At 41.6% G+C, this 14,233-nt stretch overlaps 1 protein-coding gene across 1 annotated transcript in view; it reads left to right on the forward strand.

Moving 5' to 3' along the window:
• The window catches only part of CEP41 (centrosomal protein 41), a 1,035,505-nt gene that overhangs the window by 924,384 nt on the left and 96,888 nt on the right, over window positions 1–14,233 (forward strand). The window contains exon 8 of the mRNA XM_044088672.1: window positions 13,592–13,807. Within this exon, the coding sequence (XP_043944607.1) occupies window positions 13,592–13,807 (216 nt within the window). The remainder of the gene's footprint in view (window positions 1–13,591; window positions 13,808–14,233) is intronic.

The raw sequence follows: 14,233 nt of genomic DNA on the forward strand, positions 1-14,233 counted from the left end.
GGAAATGACCCAAAATGGCCAATAAACTACAAGTTACTGCCTTAAACCACTCCTCTGAGGACAAACAGGCAGCTCAGTACTCCCTACTCCCACTAGTGAGTAAAGAAACTACCCCTTGACCAAACAAGGAAAATGGAGAAACACAGGAACCAAGACAAAGCCCAGGGATCAGCAAATCTGATCACTGGAACAAACTATTAGGAAAGTATGGAAAACAAGAGTATTTTTTTTTGTTTTTTTCAAGTTTTTTTTCAGATAGGCAGAAAATACAATAAATGCTGTGTTTTTTGACTAATTGCTATCAAAAGCTAGTACACTTTTGATAGCAATTAGTCGAAAAACACAAAGGTCCTGAAGTTGTTGTTCCTGCTTCCTTACAACATGAATATATTCAGATTTTGCATCGTGGCCACCCAGGTTCCGAATCTACCAAAAGAAGGGCAAGAGGACTAGTATTTTGGCCCTCTCTAGCAAATGATATTGACAAAGTACTTTCATCTGGTTCAATGTGCAATAGTACTAAACCACATCTGCAAAAAGAGCCACTTCAACCAAGTAAAGTTCCTGAACTACCTTGGTCAACAGTAGCCACTGACCTATTAGAGTGTAACACTCAGCATTGCTTAGTGCTGGTCAAACTAGTTTATCAATTTGTTGCCCAACCTAATGACACTACTGTTATTACCAAGCTAAAATGTCGTTTCTCAGTCCATGGTAGTCCACATAAGCTTATCTCTGACAATGGTACGCAATTTACTAGTCAGTTGTTTCAGAAATTTTCAAGAGAATAGGACTTTATACATGTTACTAGTAGTCCAGAAAATCCACAGTCAAATGGTCCAGCTGAACTTTGCAGTACAGAGTGCAAAGCAATTACTAGAGAAGTCAAAGCGTGACAATACCGATGTCTTTTTGAATTTACTCAATCTCAGAAACATACCCCTTGACGATATACTTGGCTCATCTGCTCAAGGACTTTTATCTAGGCAAACCAGAACAACCTTGCCTATCAGTTCCGGTTTGAGTTAAAGAATTTTACAACTGTGTTTGATCCCAAGCTCAGAGACAGGATGTCTGGGCTAGGGAATTCTTTCTATTGTTTTAAGACGGAGATAATTACTAGTTTTTACATGTAAAGTGTCCTTTATTGCTGTGGTTTCCTGGCAGGTGCAAGATTACAAAGATATGTTAAATTTTGAGTTCTGTGAGCCTGGGAAACTTCAGCAGAGGTCAAGAATGATATAATCTGAAATGACTCAACAGTACTGTGCGTTATCAATTTAAGGGCCATTTTAGAAAGAGAGAACAGCATTCTGTACCGTCTTGGATCTAGTAAGAACATCCACTCACCAGCACTTGCTTGCTCTGTATGCAAGTAGTTTATTTAGAACTTTCTATTTTTCTTAGAGATAGAATATAGCCAGATTAGTCTAGCCGTTTCCTATATTTGTCAGACTATACTACAGTATTGTTTGAAAGCCTTTTCCTGTGATTTCCTAGCTCTCTATTGTCATTGTGTTGAATTGATGAGTATTGGCTTGTGTTTTATTATTTATTATTACATATTTTTAAACATTTCAGCTGTCTGTTTTGTGTAGAGATGATTTAAGATTTTAAGAGTACTTGCATGTATTTGGTGATACTGTACTAAGCCACTCCAGAATAGCCTTAGCCCTGGGTCACACTATTTGGATAACAGTAATATGACAGTGTAATTGGTCACCCTTTGGGAAGGTCCTTATCACTAGCTGATAAGTAGTGGTTGGTGGCAGTGATTTATACTTTATAGTCTGGGCAGAAAGGGGGCATAGCTGGAGAACCTGTGCCAGCCCTCCCCAGGAGTGTCTGTATGTTTGTATATAACTCGTATCTCAGTGTGTGTGTGTCAGCTACTTGGGCAGGGACACAAGCATTGGTTGGGCAGAGAGGGTGCTGGAGGTTTTGACTTGACCACTGGGCTGAGATCTGTACCCTATAGGTGTGCCAGTGGGGAGTCTTATTGAGGATCTGGAGAGAAATGGAGAAACCAGCCCCAGACTGACTATGAGATCTGTGTGCTCTTAAGGGAAATTGTAATTTACTGTGTGTGTACTTGTTATCCTCCAAACGTGGACGTCCCTCACTGGTGTTAGTGGCGAGGATTGAGGCTCCTTGATTACTGGGATGGCACACGGGCATCAGATGGAGCACAGGAGAAAGTACAGACATCATCATCTTGTATCAGATCCGATATCGCAGCATTGTTCCTGTGTTACAGACTCTAGATCTCGGAGCAATCTAGACAATGTTCCTGTTCCAGAATGTGTTTCAACTTCCATTGCTACTTCTGATGATGATCCTGATGTCCCCAAGGTTGAGCATTCAGCAGAGACTGTCCCAGTTGCTAGACCTAACTCAAAATTCTATGTCACACGATTTGGTAGCTTCTCCAAACCTAGTGTGAAATACACAGCAACCTGGACATAATTGTCATATGTATTTAGTTCTGTATAATTGCATGTTTAAGAACTATCTTATATTTATTGCCTGTCACTCAATGTCGTCAGTGAAGTACCATTCATTTCTCAGAGGGAGGATGTAAAATGTGTGTGTGTGTGTGTGTTGTACCTTTAAGAAACATTTCCAAGGATAGCACGTGCGTATAAATACCAAGCACATGCTAGCTTCAATGCCATTTTGAGAGTGCAGCCAGAGAATGAACATGTATAAGAGAGGGTCAGTTTGTTTATAAGTTTATCTAAGTTAAAGTTATTGCCTCATTCCTGATGTGTTTGTACATAATAAAGCTGCTTGAACAGAACCCACTAATGTTAGTCTGTTACATCCTGATCCGGTGAACAACTACTGTCTTTTCTACCTAGAACTGCAGCATGTGAACAAGTGTCTATTCATACCTTACATCTGTTCAGTCTCCCTTCTTCACTCAGTTCCTTACTTCTATCAATTTCCCTCCCATGACTGTCTAAATATATCACATGCCTGCTTTTCTCTCACTTCATATTGCAGTTCCTGTTTGTATTATACCTGTGCTATCTCTATAAACAGGCTAATACTTCTCTGAATATTAAATCGTCATATAACTTGTATATATTCTTAACCAGTGTTTTTATATCCTATCTAATTTTGTATAATTATTTAAACCATAGATGTTTTTTGTATTTTTGAAAATTGTAATCTTCTTCTTAAAATGTTTTGTAATACTTTGGAGCTTTTTGTCCCAGGGCCACTGCTGAAAAATGGGCTACACAGTCAGACTTTCCAACTAATTAAATATCAATAAGTAAACAATGTCAGGGACTCTTCTGTTTGTCAGGCATTTGTCCCAAAACCTGGTGAAATCATCTTTCTTCTTTAAAAGTTTATTAAATAGAACAAGCATTTGAAGGTTCCACTGTTAGCCACTATGTTGTATGAAGTTCCTGCCTCTGATGTCCTTTCATAACCAAAAAAAAAAGCAGGAAGAAGTGCCCATGTCAGTTTCCTTCTCCAGGTCAAAATCTGAAGCCGTTAAGCCTGCGGACTCGCCACCCTCTGACCTTGTTCCCTATGTTGTAAACCTATTGGAGGCTGACATGGAACAGCATTCCGGCATGTCCCATCTAACCAGTCAGCCGTTTAGTCCTCACAGGAAGAACCCAAGTTTCTGATTTCTGAGAGACCAGATGGTGTTCCTCAAATATTAGTGTAAGAGGACATCCCTGTTTCTTTGATAGAGGTTTGTCTGGGGTTCACCCCCTCTTGTATGATTTCTTTAGAAACCCCAACGAAGGAAATGCAAATGTCTAAACATCTTTTCTGCTCCTGCTACAGCTCTTACCAGAGATACTCAACAAGAAAGGCACCTCAGCTGTATTTTGAGCGTTTCCTCCTGCTGATGAAATGGTGGATGTGTTATCTAAGTGGGCTTGGAAGGAGCTGGACTTGGCTAAATCAGTTCCCTGTAAGCCTTGGTCTCCCCAAAACAATCGCCAACAAAATTGCCAACATTGGAGCAAGGGGTCAGATGTCAATTGCGTTCTAGTGGCAGAGCTACCAAAAAAGAGCTCTCAGAGGAAAGCTGTTCTGTCTATCCCTAAACACTTCTACAGAAAAAATAAAAGGAACTGATTATTAACAAAAATGTTAAGCACTTTCGTCATCGTGGATATTAGGACTTCATCAGAACTGTTCCTCATTAAACCAATCACCATTTTAGTAAATTTTAAAATAACATGGCTAATCTCCGCCAATGAATAATTACATATTAAAAACTTTTTACTTTAAAAATGTGTTTCATACAGTTACCACTATGTAGTTATATTAAAATGTACGCAACTAAAATATGTCTTGAAGATTAAAACTCGAAAGTATTGTTAAAAAAGTGAAAGATTGAACTAATGTGTTACATCATGACTAGCCACTCGCAACGTGATCGAACTTTTTAAAGACATACCATCATTTAACCCTGGAAACTCTCACACATTTAACCTCGCTTGCCATAACACTTCACAGTATTCTAATTTATGCTCCCATAGACCCCCTCTTTGGTTATAGGGATCGTGTTCTAAATCTAAAGGAGGGAGCACACAAACTGCTCTGGAGTGGCTGGGGTGAGGGAGAGGGAGCATGTCATGCACCTTGCCACCTTGTTGGAGTGCCAGTAGAATGAATGTCTCTTTTTTGTTGCTCATCAGTGGAAGAGCTGGGGGTGTGATTGCCTTACTACAGTAACATGTTTTGTTTTTTTGTTTTTCTCTTCACTTCATGGTACCAGAACAGGGTGTTGGCTGAGCCAGCTACACTTCTGCCCAAAATGTTAGAACAGTCCAGGCTTTCATCACAGGTTATACATATTTTAACATCTTCACAGAAACCATCTACCAGAAAAAAGTACAGAAGTAAATAGAAGAGATTCTCACTTTGGGCATCTAGCAGGGGTATAGATCCTTTTTCTGCTCCTCTCCTTGCCATTGTAGGGCTTCTGGCTGCTCCCCCAGTTACAGGGCTAGGTGTTCCACCATCAAAGTTAAGATGGCTGCTATTTCAAATTTTCACATAGGAGAAAAGCAAGGTCCCATTGCTTCCTTGAAGTTAACCAAGGCCTTCCCAAGGAGCAACTTTTTACTCTCCATCCTCCCTTAAGGGGATCCTTTTCCACCTAGGAAATCACTGTTTGCCTTCAGGCATTTACAAGTCCTCCCTTTGAACTTGCGACTACAGTTGAATTGAAAAGTCTTTGTTGGAAGAAGCACTTTCTGGTGGCAGTTATTTGGAATTTTAAGTACTTTCTTGTAAAGCCCCATATTTGGCCTCCCACAAGGGCCAAGGCATCACTTAGGACCCAATCCCTCCTTTCTTTCCAAGGTGGCCTCAGAATTCCTGTCAAATCAAGCCATTAATATTCCTGTTTTCTTCCCTCAGTTTTCCAGTACAGGAGAGTACATGCTGCACATTTTGAACATGCAACAACTCTGATTTTACTTGCACTTCACTAGTCTTTTTAGAAAGACTGACCAACTCTGTGTCCTTCTGTTCAGTCAGATTGGAAAAGGGGCATCAAAAGTGAGTCCAGATTGTTGTCTGTGTATATAAGGAAAATGGTTTGATCCTGCCTGGCTCTCCCACTGCATATTCTACTACAGCAATTGCAACTTCTGCAGCATATTTTTCTAAGGTTATCTATCGATGCAATTTGTGCAGCAGCTACGTGGACAATGTACATACCTTTATATTTTACTACAAGCTGGATTTCATCCTTTGGTTTAGCCATTCACTGGAATATCCTTCCATGAGACCACCCAAGGTTTGTAGTAGCTGGGGCCTCTGTCCCATCAGTTGAAAACAGAATGAAGAGACGTCATCCTTGTATGCTTCCATCCTCCTTAACTTTCCCCACCCTCTGTCCCTCTTGCAATTTTACTTTATAAGTTCTTTGGCTCTGGGTTGACTGCATTGATCTCACTGGAGCTTTGTCATTATTACAGCTTTGGTCTGTATGCCAGGTATACTTTTATAAATAGGCAGGAGTTTCTGTTGTGGTGGTATAGCTGTCCTTTATTGTGATAAGCAGACAAACTCTATCTGAGGTAGCTGTAGATGGAGAGGAATTATGAATAAGTGGAGGCATCTGAGCCTTCAGTCAAAAAGTATGTAGAGTGGCTGATGTCTGAAGACCATCAGATGAGGAGTATCGTAACATACAGTACAGATCTATTATTCTGTTAAGTACATAACTTTCATTTTTTAGACTTTAAGTCCTGATACTTTGTTAATATGTGTATTGGAACTGTGTAGGAACTGAATGGTGAGTAAAGCCTTGTACAATTATCATATTATGCAAAGACTGAAGCTGTGTGTGTTGAAGCTTGCTGTCACTAGTATGACAATATCTGAGCTGGTACAAATTGCAGGGATCAGCTATATATAGTACCCTACATAATGGACCTAAGTGTGCAGTCTGTATGGCTTGCTTTATTTATTTTAAGTTAAGATCCAAGTGTTTTTAACTTCAAGATCTGGATTTGGCAACACACCTAATAGTTGGAATCTGATGTCAATTTTCATTCATCCTCAACCTATGGGATTTGGATCTGACCTCTGATCTGACTCTGCCATTACTACAGCTCGCAGAAGCCTACGAACTCTCAAACTCTTCCCTACTCACAATACTCTGGTCCCCTCTCACCGCAGATCTCATTTGCCGCTTTCACAAACAGATGTGGTTGCTAATAGCTCTCGATGAGTAATTATGGTTAATTATACCTTTTTTCTCTGCTATTTCTAGTCCTTCCATCAGTGTAAACTTTCCCTGTATTCTCCCATGACCTTTTTGGTCCTCTTAGTTACCATTGTTGGTACTTTTCCCTACCCTTTTTCATCTTCTGAATAGATATTCTCCCTACGACCTTTTTGGTCATCTTAGTTACCATCGTTATTTTTTCTCCCTATAAATATATATATATATATATATATATATATATATATATATAGAGAGAGAGAGACACACACACACACTCACTCTCTCTGCTAAAATTACCTGTATTCCTTTATTTTCTGTTGCTGATAGTTTTATATTGATACGTGTGTGTGAGTGTTGTGTTATTCGTGTGGAGTACCTTTTTCTTCCCGAGCATATCAGAAAAAGGATTTAAGAAGTGCAGGCAATGTGGACACAAAATGCCTTTTTCAGACAGGCATTCTATGTGTTTACTGCTTGGGACTGGATCACCTTAACCAACAGTGCGACATCTGTGAGGCCTTTAATCCTCAGACCCTCTCAAAACATAAGAATAAGCTGATTTTGAAAAGGCTGTTGCCCTTGTCTTTTTCCCAGGCTATCACTGGAGCTCAACCATCGACAAAGTGTAACAACCTTTCAAAATGGTCCAGATTGTCTGAATCTCCTTCCTTGTCAGAGCTGAAAAAGAAGGTGACAGGGTCAGATCAGACATCTCCAATTTCATCCAAGCCATCTGATCTGACAATAGTTGTCACCAGACCCAATGAGGAATACTGCTTCGGAACACCTCTGGTCCAAAGCCCCATTCCTTGGACTGCTTACTCACCGTCTTTAGACCCAGTCCCATCCAGGGTGCCCTCTCTCTTTCTAGAGATCCATTCTAGGCCTGAATAAGTTGTGTCCTCTCACTCTACCAAGAGTCTTACTGAGGCAGATATGGCTAGGATGATGAGGGGACTAGTCACAGAACAACTTCAGAAGGGTGCCCTTATAGTTCCCTCAACTTTGATGGAGGAGTCTCCCAAGTTACCACTTGAAGACATCTCCTTTGCAGACATCATTGAGCTCCTGAAACAAAATTGTTTGGTTTGCTCACAACCCATATACTGACGAATCAGTATACCTGGAAGCTTTCGGGACTGGCCCGTCTACCTCCTGAGTAGCCCCTCCTCCCAACGAATTGGTGGATTTCATTTGTCTAAAGGCATGGAGCGAGCCTGATTAGACCAAGCCCGTCCCTAAGAGACCAGCTAAGATTATGATACCTCCAACAGTAAGGCAGTATTGGAGTAAGGGCGTACCAGTTGATGCTATGGTTGTGGCAGCCAGTAAAAAGGAACTTGCTGAAGAGAGTTCATCCGTTCACCCCCTAACAGAGAGTCCAGGACAATGGACAGACTGGGGAAGCTGGTATACGTTTCAACATTTGTCAAATGTTCGCTGAATTGTCTAGCCCACTTCACGAGACTGCAAATGGACTAAAAGGACTTGAGGAATTTCCACTTCGTTAGCAAGGATCACTGCGGAGGAGGTCCAGAATTCTGTGGCCCTTCAGTTGCCTACCTTACAATCAGCTGTAAACTTATCCATGTGGTTTATCTCCAACACAACGGAAGGTGCCTCACGGGCAGCAGGTTCAAGCTTATCCATGAGGAGAGAAGCCTGGATGCACCTGTGCGACTTTCCGGAACCTTTTAAGTCTTCCTTTGTCAATGCTTCAATTGACGGATCTTTGCTTTTCAGATCCACTTTAAAGGGAGCACTCCTCCAGGTGTGAAAAATTATGGTAAGACCTTGTCTGCCATTGAGTATGCTTTTCAACCCCCCCCCCACTAACCTTTTCTAGAAATCAGTGGGGGGGGCACAAGATGTGGTTCAAAACATTGCTAGGTTTTTCTCCCCCAACATGCTTGGAACTGCCTCTCCCAGCGGCAGAGGGGAAAATGCTAACAGAAGATGCCCTTGTGGCAGTTGAGGCTCGCAGAATAAATTATTCAGAGATACTTTCTTTGATAAGCCTTAACAGCACTCCTGAAAGGAGGCTCAGTTGTCTTCCTCTGGAGGCAGTTGGGGGTTGGTTTTCCCTGCACTTAGCCTGGCTAAGTATAACAAATGATATTTGGGTGCAGAAAATTATTACTAGAGGTTATACCATACCCTTTTTTCTTCCACCTCTGTCAATAAACTTCCATGATGTTCCACCCAGTCAAAGGGAGCCAGCAACTCGGCAAATTCAGCAGTTGCTTTCAAAAAGAGTCCTCCAAGAGGTCCCACCAGACCAGATAGGATCCAGAACTTACTCAAGGTTCTTTTGGTTCCAAAAAAGACAGGACTGGAGACCAGTTTTGGATCTCAGTGTGCTAAACTAGTCAGTCCCACACACCAAGTTCCAAATGGTCATGGTATAGTCAATTATACCCTTTTCGGGGAAAGGTGACTGGATGTGCTCGATAGTCCTCCAAAGCACATAATATGACATAAAGATGAACAGATGGTCCAGGAGGTACGTAACACTTCCAAGTGGGAACCAGTCAGTACCAGTTGGCCTCACCACAGTCCCCAGGGTGTTTGCCAGATGCATGGCAGTGATAGCAGCCCATCTAAGGCTGCAGAGAATCTGAGTGTTCTCATGTTTGGATGACTAGCTCATCACCAATGCAACCAGGCATCAGTTGGTAAAAGTGAGAGACCAGGTATTAAAGACTTGCTTAACTCTAGGAATCACAGTAAATCATAACAAATCACACTTTGCAACCCACCCAGAAAGTGGAATTCATCGTCACAGTCTTTCACTCAATCCATACTTGCATCTCTTCTATTACTATGAGTACAGAACATCAGAATCCAAGTCAGGAGAATCATTTGCTGTCCGAAGATATCAAACAAAAAGGTCCTGCAGGCTCTAGGCTCAATGGTGGCAGCCATAACTTTAGAACCCCTAGCAAGGTATCACATGAGTTTTACAATGGATGCTACAAACCCAGTGGTCCTTTTTCACTCGCCCAATGTCTACAAAGAAGGGTGACTCAGATATGCAAAAATTATCTCTCAAGGTGGACATAGTCATGCCAGCCCCAACAAGGTCACCTGTTCATACCCCCTCAGCCCAAGGCCATAGTGACCACGGACGTTTCTCAGTGTGTGTCCAAGGCACTTAGTCCCTTGTAGAGGCCAACCTGCATATCAGTATTGTGGAGATGAGCAGTGCTTTCGGCGTTGCAAGCATTCCAAGATTCATTCTCTCTCAGTACATTTGCAGTTCAAACAGACGATATGCCAGTAGTTTGGTGTATCAACTAGCAAGGCGGAACCAAGTCTTACCCCCCCGTGTCTAGAAGCTCCGAGTGTGGCAATGGGTGATGGCCTCCAGTCTCTTTCTGGTGGCAGTGCACATTCTGGGGAAGTCCAATCTGACAGCAGACAAACTCAGCAGGTCCATTCTATTACCTCACCACAAAGTGGCAAATTTTATTTTTTTTTCAGTGGGTCAGCCTTGCTGCAATCTTTTTGCATCTCCCCTAAAAAACGAATGCAGCAGCAGCTTTGTCCTAAGGTGGGGGAGTCGCCAAGGGACACTCTTCACCATGATTGGCCCCCCGGTCTGTTATATGCCTATCCCCCAACTCCCTTGATTCTCATATTCTTACAGACGGCAGCCAGATTGAAGAGCAGAGTAATCCTCATTGCACTTTACTGGCCTTGACAAGTGCGGTTCCCCTTTCTTTGGCCTCACCTATCTCCTCCTTGGATTCTGGATCTGACTCCAGACCTTTTGTCCCATCCTACATGACTGATTTCACCCATACCTTCCCAGTCTCAGACTGACTGCATGGTTTCTCCAATTTCATTGATGGCCAGGCAACCTGTACTTTCTCCCACAGTCCTTTCTATTATGTTATCCCCAACACCGTCTACTAGGAAATTGTATGAAAGCAAGTCGAAAAAATTTGTTTATAGGGTGGAGCAAAATCACATAGAACTGTTTACAGCTCCTACATATGCAGTCCTTGAATTTCTAGCAGAATTCTTCAATAAAGGAGCAATCACATCTACTATTAAAGTTCAGCTAGCAGCAATTTCAAATTTCCATGTGGGATTACACAATTCTTCCTTGGATTCTGCAAAAATTTGTAAAGTATTTCTGAAGGGTACTCCTTCCCTAAGAACCTCCCTTTAGGGACCCTGATCCCCATGGGATTTAACTCTAGTACTGCAGACACTGACTCCATCTCCCTTTGCACTTGCAGCCAAATATGATTTAAAATTCCTAAGTTAGAAGATGGTCTTTCTGGTTGTATAACCTTGGCCAGGAGAATAGCAGAACTTCATGCTTTGTCCTTCAAATCCCCTCACTTGGTCTTTCACAAGGGTAGGGTAACCTTACGAATCAATGCTTCCTTTTTACCGAAGATGGTGTCAGAATCCAATATTAATCAGGCCATTCATCTTACAGTATTCTTTTCAAATTTCAGTAACAAAGGGGAGTTCTTGCTGCATTCATTGGATGTCCATAGATGGTTACGTTACTATTTGCATCGTACAAAGGATTTCAGGAAATCAGACCAATTTTTCATTTCCTTTGTGCCCCGTACGTTAGGGCAACCTGTAAAGAAAGTAACTATAGCCAGATGGATAACAGAATTTATTTCCTTGGTGTATGCAAAATTGAATGTGCCCCTCCACAAACCTGTGAGAGCTCATTATACCAAAGCAGTCTTGAACTTCCATGGATGATATTTGCACAGCTAGCTGCTCCTTGGTCAAATTCAAATAACCTTATCAACCACTACAAATTAGATCTGGTCTCAAGGGGAAGAATGGCGTTTGGCTTGGCCATTCTCAGGAAGATCCTTCCTTAGGGTCCACCCACGGCTCAGGTAGCTGGGAACTCTGTCCCATATATTGAGGATGAATGACAATTGGCAACTTTAGATAAAGAAGTTATGTACTCGCCTTAATGTTCTATCTGTGTTGTCCATTTATTCAGTCTCAACCCCCAACCCCCAGCCTTTTTTGTTCATATTCCAAATGACAAGAAACATATACATGAGGACACAGTCAAGCGTCTCTTGCTCCCCTGGATTTGAACTCAGGTGATGACATCTTGTGTAGTTCTTTGTTTATACTTCTTTTCTCAAGTCGTACATATCTAAGGTGAGATGTGACCCAGACCATAGTGGGTAGGGAAGAGCTCGAGAGTTTGTAGGTTTCCGTGAGCTGTATTAACAGCCGAGTCAGATTCAAGGTTGGATCCAAGTCCCATAGGTTGAGGCTGAATGAAAATGGACAACACAGATGGAACGTTATGGTGAGTACATCTTTTTTATCTTAATTTAAAAGCAGCTAATTCCTTTTCATCTTAATTTTACTGGCAAGTAGCAAACTGAATAGAGAAAGAGATGAATCAATAAAACAAATAGTATATGTGAAAAGTACTAATAGTGGTAGACAATTTCTTTGATATATTTCTAGATACTTTTCTTTTAATAGTCAGTGTATCACTGTCCAAAGTATGTTTTAAAATCAGAAATATTGTCTTGCATGGTCTGTAACCAGGAAATATCAGTAACAGACAAAAAACAATATTTCAGGCATTCTGTTTTTGGTGGGGTTTTTTAGTGCTTTTTATGGTCCCATTGTCTGAGACCATTTTATTTGTGCTTTTTTTGACTGGATTAGTCGCAGTAAGCCAGTGGAGTCTTTTCAGGAGCACCCAATGTGCTGTTTCATACTGGCTACAGTAAGTCTGGCCAGGGTACTGGGGAAATTTCCCCACACTTTTTGAGATGTGCCAAGGCCTCTTTTACGTCCACCTAAACTACCACCATCTCAGGGAAATGAGACTTTAGCTTTGCATTTCTTCCAAAAGATGGCACATTCGGGAGTGTAGCACCACTCTGATTCCCAGTGCAGTGTCAATATTGGAAAATTAATCCAGTCACATATTGTGGAGCACAGCCCACAGTCTTTGTAATCTGTCAACTTCAAAAACTATGTGGCTTTAATGTACTACTTGTCTGGATGCACTGCTTTCGTCTATCCTATACCACATTCTGAACAGCAAGTCTCTGCCACTGTTTATTGACCCCATATCACTGGGGAGCACAATCCATGACATGACTGTCATTTAGGCAGTTGTGAGGGATATTCTGTGCCCTGGCCATTATCCTGGAAATGATGACGTGTTTAAGCCCTAACCTCTCCACAGGATGAGGGATATGTCACTGCATCACCAGGGGAACCACTATGCCCTTTCTGTATGAGTGCTTACTACCGTACACCTGTAATGAGGACTATAACATATTGGCTGGGCTCACAAATGCCAATCTGTTGGTCATCCTTGAATTGCCTGAAGACTGTGGCATTTGTTGGCCCCACTCTTCCCCGCTGTCTTACCAGGGTTGGCATATCCACCCTACCCATATCAGCTCCAGCAGATGCCAGCGATACTAATTGAACTCTGGTCATCTGGGTTGCTGCAGTTAGTGCTTTATTCCCATAAGCCAACAGAGCTAGTTCATTCTGTGTTTTTCATTAAGCATGTCATTCTCAACCCTGTCCTTTGTCTCCTAGTGCATCTGTCAGTACTGCTGTCTTGAGTAATTTTTTGTTTTTGGTTATGCCTGTCTAGACACTAGCATTTGTTTGTAGGGGTAATAAATTAAAAACTGTACAGACTGAAGTGGAAATAGTTTGGTGGTGTTTTATGCACTATTCATGCTGACTTTTGATGTATTTATTTTAATTTGTAGGATAGATTGCCAACCACAAGTGCAGTACATGTCTGAATATCTGTCTTCTTGAACCACCTTCTATGGAAGAATTACTTTACATTTTTCTTATTTAAATGTTCATATTGCCTTGTCTTTTCAGGCTTGAAGGTTTTAACACAAAAATTCCCAGAGGGATTCACCACTGGTTCACTTCCTGCTTCCTGTCTTCAACCATCCCAAGTAGCATCTGTTCGGAAACTTGCAAATCTGAGAGAACCAGTGCAGCATGCAGAGAACAAATGGAGGTTCACTAGGGAAGATCTAGATAAGATACAACAATGTCTAGATGAAATGCTCATCTCCAGTAATTCATCAAGTAAGAAACCAGAAGGTGTGGGGGAGACCATGCCAGACATATTCATAGTAAATCAGATCTTGACTGGGTTTGATTGTTCATTGTATTGTTCACTGTTGCAGTAGTGCTAACTCTTGGGACTTCCACTGCAGAAGGCCTGATGTTTGACCTGACTTCCATTTACTAACCCTTCTTCCTCCAGCACAGATGAATGCCGTCCAGCTTAGATGTCAGCATACCTGTTGTAAAAAAAAATAAATAAAAATAAAAAGTCTACCCACACCATGTTCATTTGATCTGGTTATCCATGTCACTATTCCTCACTCTTGGGTCTTGGATCCGACAACTTTGCAGATGGCTTTTAGTCTCAAGATCCTCCCACTCCCATAATCCCTTGTTGCCCTCTAGCCCCTCAGATCTCGTTTGCCATTCTTGGTATCAGACTCC

Source organism: Protopterus annectens, chromosome 11.part0, assembly GCF_019279795.1.
Source record: "Protopterus annectens isolate FY-2018-M chromosome 11.part0, PAN1.0, whole genome shotgun sequence".
NCBI lineage: Eukaryota > Metazoa > Chordata > Ceratodontiformes > Protopteridae > Protopterus > Protopterus annectens.